The sequence below is a fragment of the Canis lupus genome, chromosome 21 (assembly GCF_048164855.1).
Source record: "Canis lupus baileyi chromosome 21, mCanLup2.hap1, whole genome shotgun sequence".
NCBI classification, from domain to species: Eukaryota; Metazoa; Chordata; class Mammalia; order Carnivora; family Canidae; genus Canis; species Canis lupus.
The window spans coordinates 39,424,837-39,448,998 of record NC_132858.1 but is presented as its reverse complement, the minus strand read 5'-3'; the positions used below and the strand labels follow the sequence as shown (position 1 = coordinate 39,448,998).

The 24,162-nt window shown below is 40.5% G+C and overlaps 1 protein-coding gene across 1 annotated transcript in view; it reads right to left on the bottom strand.

Annotated features, from left to right (window-relative positions):
- The window catches only part of ARMC10 (armadillo repeat containing 10), a 25,843-nt gene extending 1,681 nt beyond the window's left edge, over nucleotides 1-24,162 (bottom strand). Inside the window, exons 1-5 of the mRNA XM_072791469.1 lie at nucleotides 23,953-24,162; nucleotides 9,831-9,979; nucleotides 7,012-7,146; nucleotides 5,361-5,537; nucleotides 223-294 (exon numbers count right to left, since the gene is read on the bottom strand). Of these exons, the coding sequence (XP_072647570.1) occupies nucleotides 223-294; nucleotides 5,361-5,537; nucleotides 7,012-7,146; nucleotides 9,831-9,979; nucleotides 23,953-24,091 (672 nt within the window). The 5' untranslated portion in view covers nucleotides 24,092-24,162. The remainder of the gene's footprint in view (nucleotides 1-222; nucleotides 295-5,360; nucleotides 5,538-7,011; nucleotides 7,147-9,830; nucleotides 9,980-23,952) is intronic.

Sequence of the window (24,162 nt, the reverse complement as noted above, 5' to 3'; positions counted from 1 at the left end):
TTGTTGCTAGGGAAGACTTTCCCAAAATGATTCTTTAAAATATGTTCGTTACAGACAATTTAGGAAATTTGTGTAGACAAAAAGAACCAAAACTACAACAACAAACCCCCCTGTGCTCCTCACTGATAGTCTGTTAACATTTTGGGATAAATCTTTCTATATCTGTCTGTCCAAATCCATTTATTTTTGTATACTTATAAAACAAGTATGTGAGCTACTTACTTGGGCACCAAGTAGTACCTCTGTCATGGCTGGATTTTCAGACAAATTCACAAGCAGTTTCAAAACTTGAACCTGAAATAAGAATCATACGGGTTTATTTCAGACCAGCGAGCATGGATTTGCTCTCCCCGGCACCCTGTCCTCTTAGCGTGTCCACGCTTCAAAGTCCTGCCTGGGCTTCACGGTCTGGCTCAAATTCTCTACCCCATGGAGCCCTCTCCTCTACAACACCTGGCACACAGCAGGGTTATTGAAACTAAATTTCCAGCTACATTATTAAAGGAGAAAATGGTGAGTATCTCAATGTCCACCTGCCTCACCCCTAACCCGTGGTAATAATCTTAATGTAGGTTACATAAATGATCTTTATTACAATTACTGGTAAGTGAAATATGATCTTTGGAACAAAAAAAGGAATCTCTCAAAGCTCAGTTTATTTCTATTTAAAGTATGGAAATTTTGGAACAGCCTGGTTACCAAGACTAGATAAAAATATGGCTCTTTACTTTTTAGTAGGTTACTATGAACCTTTGAGCTTATCTTTTTTTAATGTGAAAAATGTTTTAAAATCCTTTAGGCAGTGACATAAATAATTGGCAACAAATGTTAACTTAGAGCTGACTAGCTAAAATATCTGCATTCCTTTCACTTATAATCAGTCAGTGCAGTAGCCCCCCTCATCTGCAGGGGATACATCCCAAGACCCCCAGAACATGCCTAAAACCGTGGATAATATCCAGCCCCACATACACTATGTCTTTTCCTATACATACATACCTATGATAAAGTTTAATTTATACATGAGGCACAGTATGAGATTAATAAAAAAAGTTATATAAATAAATACAGTCTTGAAATATCCAATACTATTTAGTATACGTGCTGCTGAAGGGAGCACTCTCTGAAAACATCTTATTTTTCTATACTCACCTTTCTTACGAGATGACAAAATGCCTACGTGACGAAATGAAGGGAGGTGAATGACACATGTTGTAACATGGCACTAGGCACTTCTGACCCTCTGACAGTAAGCCAGAAGGATCACTGCATCCCAGCTGCGGCTGACAGCAGGTAACAAACCACGGAAAGTGAAACCATGGATAAGGGGTTGGGGAGACTGCTGTCATAACATTTAAACTGAATTCCTGTTTAGAGACGAAGGTCATATAAAGCTGTACTTTATACAAGATACCTGAAATTACACAAACTGAGAAGCGAGGAGGGACAGATGTGCTTTCTACTAGACCTGGAAAGGAACCCAGACCTTTATTTCAGAAAACTTTTTAATACAAAGGTCTTGTGTATTTCCGATAGAACATTTTTAAAAAGATTTTATTTTTAAAAAGATTTTATTTATTCATTTTAAAAAGATGTTTTAAAAATATTTTATTTTTAAATAAAAAGATATTTTTTTATCTTTAAAAAATAAAAATTTTTTAATAAAAGATTTTATTTACTCATGAGAGACAGAGAGAGGCAGAGAAACAGAGACACAGGCAGAGGGGGAAGCAGGTTCCATGCAGGGAGCCTGATGTGGGACTCAATCCCAGGATACACCCTGCCAAAGGCAGATGCTCAACCACTGAGCCACCCAGGCGTCCCATTATTTTTAAATTTATTTTTAAGTAGCCCCAGTGTGGGGCTTGAACTCATGACCCTGAGATCAAGAGTTGGATGCTTAATCAACAGAACCACCCAGGCGGCCCTCCTACAGAACATTTTTCAAAAGTGATAGAAAAGCACAAAGGAAAAGGAAATTGCCCCCCTATTTCCATGACCAAAACGACCACTTAAGTTTTGTTATTTTTCTTTATGGTCTTTTTATACACCTATACTGTATCTCACATATTCCTTGGGTCATGTTTGTTTGTTTGTATTTATTTATTTATTTATGATAGTTTATTTATTTATTTATGAGTTTATTTATATTTATTTATTAATTAATTAATTATAGTCCTACAGAGAGAGAGAGGCAGAGACACAGGCAGAGGGAGAAGCAGGCTCCATGCACCGGGAGCCCAATGTGGGATTCGATCCCGGCTCTCCAGGATCGCGCCCTGGGCCAAAGGCAGGGGCCAAACCGCTGTGCCACCCAGGGATCCCGTATATACTAATTTGTTAAGGAGGATAAAAGGCTTTGCTTAAATTTTTTTATCAGCCATTTAAACTTTTTTTTTTTTTTTAATAAATACATGGCCATGATAAATTTCAAACTGCAGAGGGAAACAAGGATCAAAATAAAAGCCACCATCCTGTCTGCCTGTCCCGCCCCCTCAGCAGAAACTACTGGTAACAGTTTCTTGTGTAGGTAGGGACCGTGTTTATGTTTTTCAAATAGACATCCTTTATAAATTCTAGCCTCTTAAGGTAACAGAGGAAAGAACTTTTGACCGTTACACAGATCAGGTCTGGCCTGACTGGCCACCAGCAACAATAAGCATAAGTTTTAGGAATAAACACTTGTCCCCACTGTCAGTGATGTTTTATTAAGAAAACAGGAGTTCTGAAACAGGAAGGTCCCAAACCTAGGAAATAAGTCTGAGGTCAGAATCCATAAGGCCTGAGTGGCCAACGAGGGCAAGTTTATAACCAGGGAATAGTAACAGCTAGTTAGCAGCCTGAATTAAAATTCCACGTTGCTAGGCTCTGGAAGGGAGTGAACCATGAGAAAATAATTTACAGAGCACAATTACAGATTAAATAGCTGCAGGTGTCCCTTGCTTTTCAAATGTTTGCATTACATCACTTCGCTTTTTATAGAAGACCTACATTATTGGTACCTGTTTCCACTACCCGAAAGAAATCCAGAGGATTTTCGTTTTTACAAAAAAAAAAAAAAAAAAAGAAAAAGAAAAAGAAAAGAAAAAACCACAGCGCTGGGTGTTTGTTTTGCAGCAAGCGTTAACAGGGGCAATGCGCAGTCCAGAAACTACACTCAGCATTGGGCAGCCAGAGCTTTGAACTGTGTCTGTGAACATCTGTGCTATCTTGATTTAATTTGTGCATCGGTTAGCAAGATAGGTTCCAAGCTATCAGAAAAGTCTGAGAGAGGTTGGGGGGCGGGGAGGTGTGTGTTGAATGCTCAAAAAATTTTCCATATAAACTACCGGTAAGCACTGCTCCACTTCACACCATTTTGGCTCAGGAAATGTTTCCTAGGAATGCCCTACTTTCAGATGGGGGTGGGGGGATACCTGTCGGTATTCTGGTTTGAACCATGTTAAGTCCTCTCTTTTTCTCTTATCACATGTGCCATCTTGTGGTGACTCCACGACATTTCTTTTAAGCCACTGGTTTTCTTTGCTCTCAGTGCAGATTTAACAAGAATTATCTGCGTTAATCTTCCATTATTTGTATTTGGTTAGGAATCAGTGTTGTACCCAAAGGATGGTTATGGTAAGGTGAGCTCTCTTAATAAAAATAAGATTTCTAAAAAATCAATTTTGGTGGTAATTTACTGAGAAAATATCTAAAATGGGTACATTTTCTCACAAATGGATTACTATCCAAAAGTTCCTTTGCAGGTTGGAAATTTACACTTATTTTTTGTGGACAATGTTATAATTGGTGGTCAGGTTCCCAGACAGACCAAAAAAGCAACGTTTCTATCCCAGAAATGCTGTACTAGGCAGTGGAATGGAAAAACAAACCAAAAATAGAACATACTATTGTGGTGAGAGTCATCTTCTAAAAAGACATAAAATATATTAAAACACAGACCATGTCTGAGACAGATCTATACAGCTCCAAGGCCAGACTCGCCTGGCTTGGAACTCCTTGTTCTTCCTGAAGTTTTGGGTAGAGCTGCTGCAGACATAGGCAGAGGAGAGATCTGTCCTGTATTTGCAACACTCTAAGGTAGAGGGAAGGGGTTCCTTGAGGCCTCAAAGGCTGGAAGTTACTTTGTTCTACTGGAAAAAGAGATGTTGATGGGTGTGTGCATTTTAGAAATTGCCTATGGATGGAGCATATTTCGAAAATATTGCTAAGAATATTATTACATTTAATTCTGAATGCCTTTGGGTATGCTTTAGAACAGATCTAAGGAACTCTGGTTACTGGAAATGAGGAAAGGCCAGAACAAATTTTAATAGGGCTACAGTGAGGCTGTCTTGGAATCCCATTTGAGATCTATAGAAATAACTTCATTGATGTTGAATATTTGGAGTAGGGCTTTACATTTGGTCCTTTGAAAATGCTTGTGCATTTTTCTCTCAATTGTGCCAGAGAACAGCGACCAATATAATAAAACACTGATGATCAACCCAACTAATCAGAGCCTTTGATTACTCTATCTTCGGTTTTTTTTTTTTTTTAAATTTTTTTTAATTCATGAGAGAGACACACACACACAGAGGCAGAGACACAGGCAGAGGCAGAAGCAGGCTCCATGCAGGGAGCCCGATGTGGGACTTGATCCCCGGTCTCCAGGATCACCCTGGGCTGAAGGTGGTGTTAAACTACTGAGCCACCTGGGCTGCCCTACCTTTATGCTATTTATGCTATGTTTTTATGCTATTTCTTAAAAAATGGCATTTGAGAAAAATGCCCACAAATATGAGAGGTTTACTTTCACGGGATGTCTCCTGAGATCCTATTTAAATAGGTCAATCTCTGTTGCCTTCTACCTCTGTATAACTGATCAAAATCAACCACCCAGACATCCATTATTAACTTAAAAGTGGTTTTCAAAAGATTTTTCAGCAAATAATGGCTAAATCAAAAAAATGTTTCTAACTGCAAGGTGAGCAAAAAATTCAATTAACCAGCATTATCTCTCAAAGATTCCTTTTAATCAATCATGTATAATTCAACCTGGTGATGGTGGGGGAAGCCCACTACATCATGTCAGTAAAAGGTAAACCGATTTTCAGAAAAGCAAACAAATGACAATCTACTGATAAATGAAACAGCACATTTTCACAAACGAATTTTGAAACGCATACTTGGGAATAAAAATAATCTACTTTCTTAAGCTCATGAAAAGGCTTTTAATAAATGTTAACTGAACTTACTCTTTTTTTTTAAGGGATACTAACTTAAGACAGGGGACTCAGAAATTTAATCCTCTCTTAATAAGCTTGATGCAATAAGCTCTTAATAAGCTCTCTTTCAAGTCATAACTGCTTCATTCGTACCTTGGTGCTTCCATCCCCCGTAAGCAACACGTGGAACAGGTCTGTGACGTAATCAGTAAGCATGTGCTGGTGGTCGTTGGTCACGGTCATGTTTGTTAATAGTCTCAGCCCAGCCAGCTGCACGGCAGAGTCCAGGGGACCAGAGAGGACATCCTTACAGACTTGATTGATGTATACCTGGGAGGGGGGAGGGAGTGAGCATCTTAGAATCTCTAAAAATTCATCTTTGAAGCAGTAACTTTTCTGCACGGCAGAGAAGGGCTGTTGTTCAGGGGGAGGCTGGGTCCTCAGAAAAGATGGCTTTCCAGCCCTCCAACTTTGGTAAAAATTTTTTTTTTGAGCTACCTTTGTTAATACCAGGCAATGTGCGAGCATTTTACAAATACGCCTCACCTACTCCGTAACATAGCTCTAGTGAGGTAGGTGTTGTTAATGGCCATTTGACAGACAAAGACAAGTCCTCAAAGAACTTAGATCAATAATCAAGCCAGCGAGTAGGGAAGTGATGTCCAATTCCAGAGACCATGCTCCCAACACCAGTGGTCTCTCAATTGTGGGGGGTCTCCCATCTCAGGCTTCCTTTCTGTGTCAGCTGGTGTGGACACACGAGGATGCCAGGGAGACCTGTCTGGCCATCTTGCATCATGGTAAACACATTCACAACACGGTCTAGGGGCTGCATCATGTTAGAAGTAAAGAATAGGGTGATCAAAGTGAAACAATTTTTTTCTAGGGTTAGTTCTATCAAAAGTAAGCAGAGGCAAAATTGTCTTTGGCCCAATTTTCTTATTTACCTGGGTACATCTGAATGAAGTGCTCCTTCCTGATGTTGTAACTGCCACTGGCAAAACGTAATGCAATGCCGGTACCACTCCTATTTCAGACACGCTAGAACTAAATGCACCGTGATGGAAAAGTTTCTGAAACTGCTTTCTATTTCTGGCCAGGATCTTTCCAGCTTGGTAAATTATGTCTCAGATAATCACTATTCACCTAACTGAAAACTCCACCAGAAATTCTAAGCGATAAGAAAAGTTTCCTAATATAAAATGCTAATGACCAATTGTCCCATAAGCCAGTATTAGGTTAAAAAAAAAAACCCCAAAGATTCCACGTTACCATAGAAACCAGAGTAATGGCAGAAAAGCAAAAGGGATTAAACAACTTGTGTTGACAGATGAATAAATAAAGCGAATGTGGTCTGTATATACAACAGAAAATCATTCGGGAATGAAAAGGAAGGACATTTTGTCATTAGCAACAAATGGATGGACCATGAGGGTATTCGGCTAAGTGAAATAAGACAGGAAGACAATACTGAAGATGGCACCTATATGTGGAATCTAAAAAAGGTCAACTCACAGAAACAAGAGTGGCATGGTGGTTGCCAGGGGCTGAGGAATAAAGGAAATAGTGAGATTTTGGTCAAAAGGTAGAAACTTCTAGCTTTAAGGTGAATAAGTTCTGGGATCTAATGTATAGCAGGGGGACTGTATTATATACTTGAAAGGTGCTAAAAGAATAGATCTTAAATATTCTCACTAGGTTGACAAAAAGGTAACTATGTGACGTGATGGAGGTCTTAGCTAACACTATGGTTTTCCCTTTCATTTATAGTAAACCTACCCATTTATGATTTCAGGTAACTTACCTTTATCTTGACTTGATTTTCAACATTCACGCTCAGGTTATTCAACGCATTTAAAGCTTTCTCTTTAATGCTGTGGTTGGGATTGTTGATTTTGCTTCCAATGATTGGAATACCACCCAATTCACGTATAATGACCTAAGAGGGGAAAACACAGGACCATCACTTCAATATGCACCCCCTTCATCAAATTTTTTGCATCCACAAATACTGATACAAATTAATGACTCTTTGCAAACACCTTTCCTATGCACAATCTGTAATTCTTATTTTTTTTAAATTACTTTCCATATTTTAAAGGTAAAGAAAATAGATTGAAAATAAATTAAGATATGTAATTATTTAAAAACTGTAACTTGAAGATCTACAATGAAGATTTGTACAGCTACTGAAATGAACTCAAAGCAATTTGCAAACACATGATTTTACTTTGAAATAAGATATGACTTTTCTATTATAGGCACATTTGGAAAATTAGGATACTAAAATAATGTTTTGCTAAAATGTATTTTTTGGAATACAAATCCTTCAAGAGTAATAGTCGTTCCATTAAAAAAAAAAAAAGGAGATTCCACAGTTAAGTAAGTTAGAGAAACTCTGGGCAAAGTAAGTGTAGACACTTAATATAGTGAAGCATCCATTATGCACTGGGGATCTCCAAGAGCTTTTCCATGAAGTATACACAAAAGAAAGGGTCATTTTTCAGTGTGTGTGTGTGTGTGTGTGTGTGTCTGTGTGTGTGTGTAGGGGAGAGGAAACCCCTATTAACATCTTGAAGAATTAGAGTTCTACACAATCTGGGAAATGATGCCCAAATTTTCCAAGAAAAAATAATCTGGGGATTTCTCACAATTGGTTGCAAGACTATGCTACTCTGTGCCTTTGGCCCCAACAGTGGATGATATTTTAATTCTTACAAGAAAAATAAGCTGAAAATTACTTCTGTCAAAACAAAACATGCCCTTCTATGAGAAAAAGAATGAAAGAGTATCATGGTGTCATCTGCTCTTTACCAACAGCCCCAAACTCTACCATCAAGAGTGGGCTCAGGGATCCCTGGGTGGCGCAGCGGTTTGGCGCCTGCCTTTGGCCCAGGGCGCGATCCTGGAGACCCAGGATCGAATCCCACATCGGGCTCCCGGTGCATGGAGCCTGCTTCTCCCTCTGCCTGTGTCTCTGCGTCTCTCTCTCTCTCTGTGACTATCATAAATAAATAAAAATTAAAAAAAAAAAAAAAAAAAAGAGTGGGCTCAGCATTAGGACGAAAAAACAAAAAACACCTCTGCTGTGCAAGTTGGGCTCTTCCTGAGAATTTGTGATCACTAGAAATTTTTTTTTTTAAGATTTTATTTATTTATTCACAAGAGACACAGAAAGAGGCAGAGAGACAGGCAGAGGGAGGAGAAGCAGGGCTCCCTGCAGGGAGCCCGATGTGGGGCTGGATCCCGGGACTCCAGGATCTCACCCTGGGCTAAAGGTAGCCACTCAACCACTGAGCCACCTGGGCATCCCTGTGATCACTAGAAATCTAACCGTTTTTTGACTATCCTATTAAAGCAGATCAAGGTACTATGATTTCTGACAAGGAGTACTGACCCCCATCACCCAAGAAAGCACTCGTTGGAACAGTGGCTGTGTGGATCCACTCCCACTACAGTTTGTTTCAGAGGGATATTAAAACTATGGCATCAGAAATAGCTCTGGAGGCCAGCGGCTTTCTTTCTATCCCTGTAATGAAAACTTCTCTGTGGCCAGAGAGACAAAAAACCAGGACATCAAAAGACACAGGGATAGGGATCCCTGGGTGGCTCAGTGGTTTAGCGCCTGCCTTCGGCCCAGGGCATGATCCTGGAGATCCAGGATCAAGTCCCACATTGGGCTCCCTGTGTGGAGCCTGCTTCTCCCTCTGCCTGTGTCTATGCTTCTATCCTTGTGAATAATAAATAAAATCTTAAAAAAAAAAAGACACAGGGATAAGCAAGAGCCAAGAGATGGCGGGAGAGCGAGCCCTGGTAATGCTCTCAGCAACCTTAAACTGTCTTCACTTGTGCCCAAAGCCAGTGCTATGCTTGGATGTACAAGTTAACTGAGCTCAGTATTTTCCCTTTTGGGTTTAAAATAATTTAAGAAGGGTTCTGTCACTTGCAACTGAAAGAATACGAGTAATCAACAGATATTCTTTAAATTCCCCTATAAACCTCAAGAGCTTATACTGTAAGCCTTGCCACACTGGAAAGTATTTGAAACAGAGTATAAATTCAACCTCATTTTGTTTCCATGACAAAGTCAGCGAAAGGCATTAACTAAAAATCATTACACATTTTTTTCTGACTTTTTCTCCATGGGGATAATGGGGAAAAGGAAGCATAGACTTGGCGTTAAGACTCTACTGGTAGAAGCTGTCTACATGCTTAGTGGTTGTCAGTGGCCCAGGGCCCAGGGCCCAGCATCAGAACCACGCCCCCAAGACCTACATACCACGAAAAGTATGTACTTGATGTTAGCAATGCTGTCAGTAATGCTTGCTGAATTTTCAAGAATTAAAAAGGCCATGCAATGCTAAGTGGGGAGCAGATAACACTTACCACACATGTGATGCCTGTGACCAACCTCATAAGGATCTAGAATCCCAGTAACACTCATGTCCCTATTTGGCTGTGCTTTTCAGAAGTAAACAGACATTATGCTGTAGCTACACATCCCCAAACCATATAGATGATGAGAGCGAGGCTCTGGGATTAAGTACCTCACCAGGGTCACAATTAACTGCTACTATGTAAGGAGTTACACAGGAGGCGCCCATTCTGAAACTAGGTACTTACTTGGTTAGCTGAAAAGGCTGCATTGTTACCCAGAGTGACCAAAGCTCTTTCAATAATTACAGGATCATCAGTTGACTCAAGCAGGTAGAGGAGTTTCTGGAGCTGGTCAACATTTAGGACATCATCGTATGAACCATTGGTTAAGTCTTCTGCAAAAGAACAAAGTTATTTAAAATCAATATGAGATTAAAAAAATTAAAAAAAATTTTTTTTTAAGAGAGTGCATAAGTGTATGAGCGGGGGTTAGGGTGAAGAGGGAGGAGGAGCCTGACATGAGGCTTGATCTCATGACCCCGAGATCTGGACCTGAGCTGAAATCCAGTCTGACACTTAACTGACTGAGCCACCCAGGTCCCCCTAAATGTTTTTTTTTTTCTTTAAAGACTTCATTTGAGAGAGAGAAAGAGAGAGAGAGCATGAGCAGGGTGAGGACGGGCAGAGGGAGAAGCAGACTCCCTGCTGAGCCTCATATAGAGACTTGACCCCAGGACCCTGAGATCATGACCTGAGCTAAAGTCAGACACTTCACCAACTGAGCCACCCAGGTGCCCCTAAAATTTTTATTTATTTATTCATGAGAGACACACAGAGGCAGAGACACAGGCAGAGGGAGAAGCAGGCTCCATGCAGGGAGCCCGATATGGGACTCGATCCTGAACTCCAGGACCACACCCTGGGCCTAAGGGAGGTGCTCAGCTGCTGAGCCACCCAGGTGTCCCTAAAAAAAAATTTTTTTTTTAAACAGTATCGAATGCACTCTGATGCCAGGCACAGTTTTAAGCACTTCATATGTTTTATCTTGTTTGATCTTCAAGTAACCTCTGGAGGAAGATATTTTTTATAATTCTCAATTTACAATTTATGGACTTATTATTATTATGTCCAAGGCTTATGGACATTAAGAAATCAGCCAGCGGGGGCACCTGGGTGGCTCAGTTGATTAAGCATTTGACTCAGGGTTGTGAGTTCAAGCCCCACATTGGGCTTCATGCTCAGCATGGAGCCTATTTAAAAAAAAAAAAAAAAAAAAAAAAAAAGAAAGTAATGAGCCAATGGTCACTTGGTACTTCTCTCTCAGTAAGGCACTGCAATGCTTGAGCATTTTCTGTCTATTTTAAAGACCAGGTACTGGGATCCCTGGGTGGCGCAGCGGTTTAGCGCCTGCCTTTGGCCCAGGGCGCGATCCTGGAGACCCGGGATCGAATCCCACATCGGGCTCCTGGTGCATGGAGCCTGTTTCTCCCTCTGCCTGTGTCTCTGCCTCTCTCGCTCTCTCTGTGTGACTATCATAAATAAATAAAAATTTAAAAAAAAAAAATAAAAATAAAGACCAGGTACTTGCATCCAAGGGAACACTTGCCTGGAGGCACAGTTTTTCATTAAGGAAATGGATTTGCATTAAATGGACTTTTTCTGATCACAGTGTTCAGGCTGGAGAGAACTCCATGAGAGTAGTCATGTTGGTAGGGTGGCGTTTTTGTTTGGTTGACGTGAACATGGTGTGATGACAATAACAGTTTTTTTTTTTTTTTTTTTTTTAGAATAACAGTCCTGTTGGGGGCAGAGAGAAAAGCAACGCTTTCATTTTGAGTAAATGCTAGAGCAGTCAAATGCTGGATCTGATCACTTCTGGTCACTGGTCAATTCTAAGTCACTACTTAGAATTTATAGCTTTACTTTTGAGGGAAAAAAACCTATTTACAGAAATTACCACAGGAAAAACAGAAACAATTTTATAACCCCATCATTGTGTTATAAACATAGAACAGGATTCCTGAGAAATGAAACTAGGATTACATGTTAGACAATGCACCGTCCACAGAACACTGCCTGGGGAGGGCGGCTTACAACAGTGGGTGCTATATGTCACAGCTGCGCCTTTTCTTAGTCTTTTCTTTTTTCTTTCTTTCTTTCTCTCTCTCTCTTTCTTTCCTATCTATCTATCTATCTATCTATCTATCTATCTATCTATCTATCTATCTAATCAGATTACGTATCTGAGTGAGAGAGCCCATGGCGGGATGAGGGAGAGCCAGAGATCTCAGGACCCAGAGATCAAGACCTGAGCCATGCTTCTTTTTTTCAAATACTGAATTATTAAAGGTGGTTATCTTTGGGCATTGGATTATGAATGACTTATTTTCTACCCTGTGCTTATGAGCACTTTATTTTTTTACAATAATTACATATTACTCCCGTAATGAAGATAATTAAGTATACTGCTTAAAGATGAATCACCGACAAATATGACGGAAAGGGACAAGTATTCAGATTGTGGGAAACAGTAAGTGCTATGTCCTCCTGAGAAAGCCAAATAAGAAACCTGTTCAGGAAATTTAAAAGCCGAAAAACCAGCTTTTTCTCACTCCTAAGTTTTATACTTAGGGCCTCTGGACTATGCTTTTACTCCTGAATCCATTACCTGCCTCATTTGCACTTTATAAAGCAATATTTCACTCCCAAGAGATTTGAAAAGTGAAACAATGACAAAAACAGATTTTTAGAATGGAAAGAATATGGGGGGGGGGGTGTTCATCCAAATTTCTCTTTTTACACACCAGGGAACTGAAGGCAGGATTGTTTAAGGATTTGCCTGAAGCCACACATGTAGTTAGTAGCAAAAACCAGAGAAAGGAAAATACAAAGTGCAGGCAAGTCACTCAATCTCTTAGGGGTCTCAGCTTTCTCAGCTATTAAAAAAAAAAAAAAAGGAAAGGAGTCGATCTAAGACTTGTAACTGGTTCCAAAGGTGCCTATGCATCTTTCAAGTGTAATTTGGTACACATATATGTGGCAGAAAACAAAAAACTGGATTAAAAAGTGGGCAGACTACTTGAATAGGCATTTTTTCAAAGCAGACATACAGATGGCCAGCAGGTCCATGAAGAGCTGCTCAAAATCACTAATCATCAGGGAAATGCAAATCAAAACCACAGTGAGCTATCACCTCACACCTGCCAGACTGGCCATTACCAAAACCACAAATAATAACAAGGTTGGTGAGGATGTAGTGATAAGGGGACCCTCATGCATTGCTGGTGGGAATGTAAACTGGTGCAGCCGCTATACACAACAGTCTGGAGAGTCCTCAAAAATCTAAAAATACAATTACCATAGGATCCAGCAATTCCACTTCTGGGTTATTTATCTGGAGAAAATGGAAACATTAATTTGAATAGAAATACACGTACTTCGGGATCCCTGGGTGGTGCAGCAGTTTGGCGCCTGCCTTTGGCCCAGGGCACGATCCTGGAGACCCGGGATCAAATCCCACATCGGGCTCCCTGTGCATGGAGCCTGCTTCTCCCTCTGCCTATGTCTCTGCCTCTCTCTATTTCTCTCTCTGTGACTATCATAAATAAAAATTAAAAAAAAAAAAAAAAGAAATACACGTACTCCTTTCTTGCAGCATTTTTTATAATAGCCAAGGTGTGGAAGCAATCTAAGTGTCCACTGATAAATGAATAGGTAAAGAAGTAGTAGTATGGGGCAGCCCGGGTAGCTCAGCAGTTTAGCACTACCTTCAGCCCAGGGCATGATCCTGGAGACCTGGGATCAAGTCCCACGTCGGGCTCCCTGCACGGAGCCTGCTTCTCCCTCTGCCTGTGTCTCTGCCTCTCTCTCTCTCTGTCTCTCATGAATAAATAAAATAAATAAAATATTTAAAAAAGTAGTAGTATATATACACAATGGAATATCATTCAGCCATAAAAATAAGTGAAATTTTGCCATTTGCAACAACATGGATGGACCTCGAGGGTCTTATGCTAAGTGAAATGAGTTAGAGGAAAACAAATACCACACGACTTCACTTATAGGTGGAACAAACAAAACAAAAACCAGAAACAGACTCATAGATACAAGAAACAAACTGTTGGTTACCAGAAGTGGGAGGGATTTGGGTGCAGGAGATTAAGAGGTACAAACATCCAGTTATAAAATAAATAGATCATGGGAATGTATAGGAAGCACAGGGAAAGTCATCAATAGTATTGTAATAATTTTTTATGACAGACAGTAACTAGAGTTATCATGGGGATCACTTTGTAATGTATAAAAATAACAAAAAAGTTTATCAGAAAGAATAATATTCAAATGTCCTTTTATTATGAGGTCATGTGTTTTTACTTTTAATCTATTAATGCTATAAATTACATTATTATATTTCCCAATATGAATCTTCCTTATGCATCCACTTGGCCTCGTGCATCACTACTTTAATGCCCTGATGGATTTGATTTGCTAATATTTTACTGAAATCATTATATCTTATTCATAATTGAGACAGATTTATAGTTTTTTCATGTTCTCCTTATCAGGTTTTGGTATCAGGTTGTTAAATAAATGAATTTGCGACTATTTCCATCTTTTTCAGTGCTCTCAAACAGTCTTAGCAGTAAGGAATTACAATTTAAGTTGAAGACCAAAAAAAAAAAATTAAAAAAAAAAATCACTTGGCTCTGGTTTGAGATGGTGACACAAGAAAATCCTGAACTGACCTCCTCACCCAGACACACTGAATCTATAGCTACATAGAGAGTAATTCCCTCTGAAAGAAATCTAGAAATGAGGAAAAAAAAAAAAAACCCACACTAAAACTGGTAGAAGAAGATGAAACACAATCTTGCCATAAACACCAGCCTCACTGCAGCAACACACCAGCAGGAGGAAACTCACAGCTCCAGCTTCTCCCTGAGGAGAAAGGGCTTTGGACCCCACATCCCGTGTTCCAGCTTTTAAGACTTCTACCTGAGATATGGACTTCCAACATCTAGCTTTGAAAGCCAACAAGTCTTGCATCCACTAGACCCCCCCAGGCTACAACAAACTGAGAGACAGTTTTTAAAGGGCTTGCACATGTGAAGCACAGCTAACCCCCTGGGGCCAGCAGAGGCATAGACTGAGGCCTCTTTGCTTATCTTCATAACTGCGAGGCAGCGTGAAGGGCAGGCTTCTATTTTAACAAACATCAAGGGATGGACAGCAATACTCTCCAAAGATGGGGAAACTGGATGGGCACCACCTTTGCACTCTCCCTGTGCCTCATGCCAGGTTGCTATTATCTCCCAGAAAGCAGCCCTTGTTTTTGTGGATGCTATCCAAGACATGCCCTTGACCACCTGGTTCTGGCAGCCAGCAGGGCTTGTGTTCACAGGTTCAGTGGGATGGTAGCAAAGAAATAGTTCACAATCAGCCATCACTCCAGGGCTCAGTTCGGAAGGTTCAGACAAACACCCCTCTCTGTCTTCACTGACAGGTATACTTCCACACTTTAAAAGCTGCTACCTGAAGGTCTGGCTTCTAATCAGCCTCTGTCTAAGCACTGAAGGAGATCCTCCCCTTTGGGACACTGATGGGTCTTGGCACACCCTCAACTATTAAAAACAGACTGCCTGGACAATCACAGAGTTTGGAGAGATGATCAAGAGCTGGGAACAGGTGAATAGTAAGGTTCATTTCCTACATGGCACTGGACAGAAAAATGTACGAAAGTACCAAGGAGAAGTCACAGAGCTGAAAAATATCATAACTGAGCTGAAAACAACAACAAAAACAATCTATTAGAGGGATTCAAAAACACACTAGATGAAGCAAAAGAATGGATCAGTGAACTCCAAGATAGGGCAGGAGAACTCATCCAATTAGAGCAGGTTAAAAAAAAAAAAAGTGAAGATAGCTTATCGGACCTATGGGATAACAACATCAAGTTAACCAACATTCGCATTATAGGGGTCCTGGAAGGAGAAAATAGAAAGGGGCAGAAAATTTATTTGAAGAAATAACTTCTCTAACCTGGGGAAGGAAACTGACATCCAGATCCAGGAACCAAAGAGAGTTTCAAGTAAGAGGAACCCAGAGAGGCCCAAAGCAAGACACATTATAATAAAAATGTCAAAAGTTGGGGAGCCTGGGTGGCTCAGTCAGTTAAGCACCTGATTTCAGTTCAGGTCATGAACTTGGGGTCCTAGAATCGAGCCCCATGCCTGGCTCCACGCACAGCAGAGTCTGCTTCTCCCTCTGTCTCTGCCCCTCCTCCACTCATGCTCTCTCTCTCAAATAAACAAATCAAATCTTTTTAAAAAGTCAAAAGTTAAAGACAAGGAGAAAATCTTAAAAAGCAACAAGAGAAAAACAAATTACACGATAAGAATGAGCAGAATTTTTTAGCCAAAACTGCAGGCCAGAGGGTAGTGTCATGGTATATTCAAAGTGCTGGAAGAAAAAAACCCTGCCAAACAAGAATACTCTAACTGGCAAAACTGTCTTTCATAAATAAAGGAGAGAAAGTATTTTCTAGATAAGCAAGAGCTGAAAGAGTTCAGCACCACTAGTCTGGCCTTTTAAGAAATGTTAAAGGAATTTCCTGAGGCTGAAACAAGAGGGTTCTAATTAGTAGTAGGAAAACACAATCAAGTGTAAATCTTGCTGGTAAAGATAAATTCATAGTTAAGTTCACAATAGTATAATGATGGTGGGTAAATCACTTTTCTTATAAATCTAGTATGAACGCTAAAAGTCATTGTAAAAAATAGCTATCAGTACAATAATCTGTTAAGGGATACAGAAGACAAAAAGAATTATAAATTGTGATATCAGAAATATAAAATACGTGTATGTGGGGGGAGTAAAATGTAGAGTTTTAGAATGCACTCAAACTCTAGTTATTATCAATGTAAAACAGACTGTTATGAGAGGTTTTACGTAAGCCTCATGGTAACCACAGAGCAAAAACCTATGGTGGATAAACAAACATTAAAGAGAAAGGAACCTAAACCTACCACTATCATCAAATCCCAAAGAGAGCAAGAGAAGAAAGGAATAAAGGAATTACAAAATAGCCACAAAACAATTAACAAAGTGGCAATTAGTTCATGCCTACTGAAAATTATTTTAAATGTAAATGGAGTAAATCCTCCAGGCAAAAAGTCCAGAGTGGCTGAAGGGATAAAACTAAAACACAAAAACAACAACAACAAAAAAACAAAAAACAAGACCCAATTCACATTCTGATTCTGGTCACCCATTATAACATATGGTGAGTGTTTCCAGAGCACCAAGCAATTCTTGGACACCAACTGGTTCTACAATTCAACTCAATTTTGACATGATCCACCTGCATCAGATCCCACAGATTCCAGCTTCAGCCCCTCAAAGGCTGCCCCCCCCCTCCCCTCACTTTGCATGCCAGGGGGCAAGGCCAAGTTGTCCCCAGTGCTTCTGATTAACTAGGTATAGATCAGAGATTTCACCAGCCTCCACCGTGGTTGCAATTAATTTGCTAGAGCAGCTCGCACAACTCAGAAAATTTTACTTACTAGGTTTATTGTCCTCTAATTTTAGTATACGCGCTGCAAACTGAGCACAGTTTATTACCCTCTAATCACATGCTTGACTCCCTGGCTACAAGACCCCATCCCAACGGACTTTCCAATAGTTACCATTAACATAACAAAAGATACCTTTATTGTTCACAGCACTTAGAAAATTCTGAAGGTTTTAGGAGCTTTGTGCCAGAAATGAGGATGAAGAATTATTCTGATTCAAAATCACAATGTAACACTAACTACCTGCTGTCAAGAGACTCACTCCAGTTTTATGGATACACATACTGAAAGTGCAGTGAAAGGAGAGAAAAAGATATTCCATGCAAATGCAAACTATAAAAAAACTGGGGTAGCTATACTTATATCAGACAAAATAGATTTTATTTTAATTTTTTAAGATTTTATTTATTTAAGAGAGAGAACGGGGAGCAAGCACGAGCATGGGCAGGGGGAGGGATAGAGAGAGAGAGAGGGAGAAGCAGAAACCCGCTGAGCAGGGAGCCTTATGTGGGACTTGATTCTAGCACCCTGAAATCACGACCTGAGCTGAAGACAGACGCCTAACCAACTGGGCTGCCCAGGCACCCCAAGACAAAATAGATTTTAAAACAAAGATTCTAATAAGAGACAAAGAAGATAATTATATAATGATAAAAGGATCAATCCAATAAGAGCATATAACATTTGTAAATATGTATGCACCCAACACGGGAGCATCTAAATATATAAAGCAAATATAATCAGACATAAAAGGAGAAGTAGACTACAAGACAATGGTAGGAAACTTCAATACTTCACTTTCATCAATGGATAGGTCACCCAGACAGAAAATCAGTAAGGAAACATTGGATATGTTAGACCAAATGAACTTGATACAGGCATTTACAGAACATTCTATTAAAAGCAAAATAAGATGTTCTTCTTAAGCACACATGGGACATTCTCCATGACAAATCATACAGTAGGTCACAAAATAAGTCTTAATAAGCTTAAGAAAACTGAAATAATATCATCCATCTTTTTCAACTATAAGGTAGTGAACTAGAAATAAACAACAAGAAGAAAAATGGAAAATTCACAAATATATGGAGATTAAACATGCTACTGAACAATCAGTGAGTCACAGAAGAAATCAAAGGAGAAATAAAAAAATATCGAGACAAATGAAAATAGAAATGCAACATACCAAAACTTATGGAGTGAAGCAAAGACAGTTCTAAGATGGAAGTACACAGTGATAAATGCTTACATTAAGAAACAAGCAAGAGGGATGCCTGGGTGGCTCAGTGGTTAAGTGCCTGCCTTTGGCCCAGGGCGTGATCCTGTGGTCCTGGGATCGAATCCCACATCAGGCTCTCTGCATGGAGCCTGCTTCTCTCTCTGCTTGTGTCTCTGCCTCTCTCTCTGTGTCTTTCATGAATAAATAAATAAAATCTTTAAAAAAAAAAAAAGAAACAAGAAAGATTTCAAATAAACAACCTAACTCTACACCTCAAGGACCCATAAAAAGAACAAAGCCCAAAGTCAGAAGGAACGAAAGAACAAAGATCAGAGCAGAAATAAATGAAATATAGAATAGAAAGAAAATAGAAAGATCAATGAAGCTAAGAATTGGTTTACTGAAAAGATGAACAAAATAGGCAAACTATTAACTGCACTTACCAAGAAAAAAAAGAGAGGACTCAATGAAATGAGAGGTGAAAAAGGAGACATTACAATTGATAACACAAAAATACAAAGGATCTTAAGAGAGTATCGGGAACAACTATATGCCACAAATTGGACAATCTAGAAGATATGGAAAAATTCCTAGAAATATACAACCTACAAAGACTGACTTGAAGAAATGAAAAATCTGATTGAAAAAAAAAAAAAAAACAACCTGATCAGACCAATTACTAGTAAGGAGATCTAATCAGTAATCAAAAATCTCCCAACAAACAAAAGTCCAAGACCCCAGAGCCTCACTAATAAATTCTACCAAATTCTACAAAGAAGGATACCAATCCTCAAACTCTTCCAAAAAAACAGAAGAGAAGGGAACACTTCTAAACTCATTTTACAAAGCCAGTATTACCCTGATACCGAAATCAAAGACACCATAAGAGAGAAATTTACAGGCCAATATCCATGATGAATACCTATGTAAAAAGCCTCAAAATGCTAGCCAACAATACATTAAAAACCTCATACACCATGATTGAATGGAATGTACCCTTCGGATGCAAAGATGGCTCAACAGCTGCAAGTCAATCAGCAGAATATACCACAGTAAGGAGATGAAGGATAAACATCAGGTGATATTCTCAACAGATGTAGAAAAAGCATTTGACAATATCCAACATCCATTCATGGTAAAAACTCTCAACTAAGAGGATGCAGAGGGAATGTCCCTCAATATACTAAAGGCCATAAAGGACAAACCCACAGCTAACATCATACTCAATGGTGAAAAACTGGAAAGATTTTCCTCTAAAATCAAGAACAGGACAAGGATGTCCTCTCTCATCACTTCTAGTCAACATAGTACTGGAAGTCTTGGCTAGAGCATTTAGGCAAGAGAGAGATAACAAACATCCACATCAAAAAGGAAAAAGTAAAATTCTCTGCAAATGACATTATATTAGGTAGTGAAAGCCCTCAAAACTCCATGAAAAAGCTGAGAATAAACAGGTTCAGCAAAGCTGCAGAATACAAACTCAATATAAGAAAGTGAGTTGCATTTCTATACACTAATGACATACCATCAGAAGGAGAAATTAAGAAAAACAATTCCATTTATTTATTTAAAGATTCCATTAATCCATTCATGAGAGACACAGAGAAAGAGAGGCAGAGACACAGGCAGAGGAAGAAGCAGGCTCCATGCAGGGAGCCCAAGGTGGGACTCGATCCCGGGCCTCCAGGATCACGTCCTGAGCTGAAGGCAGTGCCAAACCACTGAGCCACCCAGGCCGCCCCACAATTCCATTTACAATTACATCAAAGAGAACAAAATACCTAGGAATTAATTTAACCAAGGTGGTGTACAGACCTGTACAATGAAAACTGTGACACTGATGAAAGAAATTAAAGACACAAATAAATGGTAAGTTATTCATACTCGTGGATTGGAAGAATATTATTAAAATGTCCATATTACCCAAAGCAACTTAGAGATCCAATGCAATCCCTATCAAAATCCCAATGGCATTTTCACAGAAATAGATCAAACCATCCTAAAATTTGTATGGAACGACAAAAGACCCCAAATGGCCGAAGCAATCTTGAGAACAAAGCTGGAGGCATTATGCTCCCTGATTTCAAAATACATGACAAAGCTACAGTAATTAAAACTGTAGGGTATTGGCATAAAAACAGACACACAGATCAATGGAAGGGATAGCACAGAAATAAACCTATACAAGTATTATCAATTAATTTATGGCAAAGCTGAAGAAATACAATGGGGAAAAGACAGTTTCTTCAGTAAATGGTGCTGGGAAAACTGGAGAGCCACATGTAAAAAAAAAACAAAACAAAAAACAAAAAAACTGGATCACCATCTTAGATCATATACAAAAACCAACTCATACCAAAGCCTTGAACATACGATTTCAAACCATCAAACTCCTTGACAAAGGTCTTTGCGGGATTTTTTAGATTTGACACCAAAACCAAAAGCAACAAAAATAAACAAGTGGACTATATCAAATTTAAAACCTCTGCACAGCAAAGGAAATCATCAATAAAATGAAAAGGCTACCTATGGGAGAAATTTTTCCCATATATCTGATAGGCAGTTAATATCCAAAATATATAAAGAACTCATGCAACTCAACAGAAAAAAACCCACCCAAATAATCATTAATAAGCAGAGAATCTGAATAGCTATTTTTTCCAAAGACATATAAATGGCCAACAGATACATGAAATAGTGCTTAACATCGGTAATCATGTATAAAATGCATATCGAAATCACAATGAGGTTATCACCTCACATCTGTCAGAATGGCTAGTATCAAAAAGATAAGAGATAACAAGCATTGGTGAGGACGTGGAGAAAAGGGAACCCTGCTGCACTGCTGGTGGGAATGTAAATTGGTGCAGCCACTGGACAGTATGGAGGTTTCTCAAAAAATAGATCTACCACACGATCTAGCAATTCTGCTTCTGGGTATTTATTTGAAGAAAAATTGAAAAGACATAGGCATCCCCATGCTCATTGCAGCAGTATTTATAATAGCTAAGACACAGAAACAACCTCACTGATAGATGAAGAAAATGTAGTGTGTGTGTGTTGTGTGTGTCTATGTGTGTATATATATAGCCCCAAAAAAGAAGGATATCCTATCATTTGCAACAACATGGGGGGTGGACTCTGAGGGCATTATTCTAAGCGAAACAAGTCAGACAGGAAAGAAAAATAAACACTACATAATTTCACTTACCTGTAAAATCTAAAAAAAAAAAGAAAGAAAATGAAAAAAAACCGAACTCAAATACAGATAACAGACTGACTGGGGTTGCCGGGAGGCAAGTGAAGAGGGAGTGTAAAATGGTTGAAGGTGGTGAGAAGTATGGACTTAGCTTAAGATAAATAAGTCTTAGGGATGTAATGCACAGCTTGGTGACAATCAGCAAGTAACACTGTCTTGTATACCTTAAAGTTGCTGAGAGAGTAAAGCTTAAAAGTTTTCATCACCAGCAACAAAAAACCTGGAACTATGTGAGGTGAGGCATGTCACCTGAACTTACCGTGGTGATCATTCTGCAATATGTACAAATACTTGGATCGAATCCAACCAAATATATTTACCTTATATATACTGATATCAAATAAACACATAAACATATATCAAATCATTATGTTGTATGTCACTAATACAATGTTATATGCCAAGTATATCTCAATTAAAACAAAAAAGATCATCTTCTGAAATCTACGGATGCTGCTGCAAAAAAGGGTACTTGTCAAGTCTTCCAAGATAAAGGTGTGCAGCTTCAGGAAGAGGGGACCAGGAGCAGCCTCTTTGTAGGATGCCTGACCTAACGTAACTTAAACTGGTAAAATTAAGCTTAAGAATAAGACTCTGTCAGTGTTCACAAGGTTGAGTCAGTATAAGCAAGAAGGTACCCGAACCCAGAAATCTCTCACACAAAGACAACAAATTAGGCTTTGTAAGTAAAGGTAAATAAAAATCTTGTTTTGAAAATTGCTTTTTGTGACAAAAGGGAAAACAGACTTTTTCCTCACTCTGTTTTCTTAGAGTATTTCCTTGAGTAAACTTACACAGTCGACCCTTGAACAACAAGGGGTTAGGGGTGCCAACCTCTGAGCAGCTGAAAAATCCATGTGTAACTTGGGACTCCCCCCAAACTTGAGTAAGAGCCTGCCATTAACTGGAAGCCTTACTGAAAACAATTAACATATTTGGTATATGTCTTATATACGGTATTCTTACAATAAAATAAACTAGAGAAAAGGCAATGCTAAGAAAAACATAAGGAAAATACACTTACAGAACTGTGCATATATTTATTGAAAAAAAAAATCTCGTGTAAGTAAACCTGCACAGTTTAAACCCCTGTTGTTCAAACGTCAGCCAGAACTGTAAATCCTCTCTTTGATATAAATGGCATTTAAAAAAATATTTTATTTATTCACGAGAAACAGAGAGAGAGAGGCAGAGGAACACGCAGAGGGAGAAGCAGGCTCCATGCAGGGAGCCCCATGGGGGACTTGATCACAGGACCCCGGGGTCATGACCTGAGCTGAAGGCAGGCGCTCCACCACCGAGCCACTCAGGTGCCCCAAATGACTTTTAAAAAGCTAAGTAACCGTCTTGCCAGTTTACATGTAAGAAAGTCATTCTTAGGGGCTTTTGGGGTCATCTATGTGAAATGTAAACATCAAAAGATGGAGCGCAGACCCCTAAGTTTAGCCTTGGCGCCTGGCTCCACGTGGTAACCACCTGCTCATCATAAAGATCCCGAGAAGTCTTATTTTCCTCTGGATCAAGGCGATTAGCTAACAGCGATAGCCACCCCGATTACCAGCGAATTTAGGATGGACTCTGTGTGAATGGTGCTGTCAAGCCCTCTTGAGGACAAGTTCCTGTTTATCTTCAGAACATGCAGAGATGACACGAAACAGACTTTATCCGCCAGATACACGAAGTGAAGACACGTGTGTCTTCTCAATCCCATCAGCTGATCGCCTGTGATGGGCACGGCAATCTGGAGTCGCGCTTATTCAACTATAAAGCTTTAGTTCTTTCCTCCATTTGTAGGGAGGAGTTTCTTGGTTGGCATCCGTGACCCGCACTATCCTAGAACACCCAGCAAATCCTCGGAATCCCGATGCACCACCGGCTTTGGGGCAGCAACCACCCCGGCGCTGGGTCGCGGGGGGTCGCGGGGGGTCGCGGGGGGGGCGCCCCCAGCTCCCCGCGCGGGCAGCTGCTTCCATCCGCGGCCCCGGGACCTCCGCAACCTCGTAACCGAACCGCAGGGAGTCCCCGGGCCTCCGCGCCGCGGCGGGGCCCCCGCCCTCCTTCCTCCGGGGCGGCCGCAGGCACCACCGCACCTTCCGCGGCGGGTCCTGACCCTGAGGGGCAACCCACGCGCTTCTGAGAAACCACCCAATCCTCCGCGGGGACGCCGCCCTCAGCCAGGAAAATCCGGGCGTTTTTACCCCGGGATTTTGGACGAGGTGGACGCAGGCGGCAGCTCAGAGCCCCAGCGAGGGGGCCGTCGTCCGTGCCCCCGCCCCCGCCCCCCGCCCCGGCCACCTGCCGGGCACCCCGTGGCCTCACCTGCCGAGCGCGAGGGGCGCAGCCGAAGCCCGCGGGCGCCTCGCCGCCGGCCCCGCGCCAGCTTGTAAATGTAGTAGCAGGCACCGGCCCCGAGGACCAGGCCCGCCGCCACCCAGCCCACGTCCCGGGCGCCGCCCATGCTGCCCTGGGGCCGGGGCGCTGCGCTGGGCCTGGCGCGCGAGGCGGGGAGCCGCGGATCCCGCCTCAGCC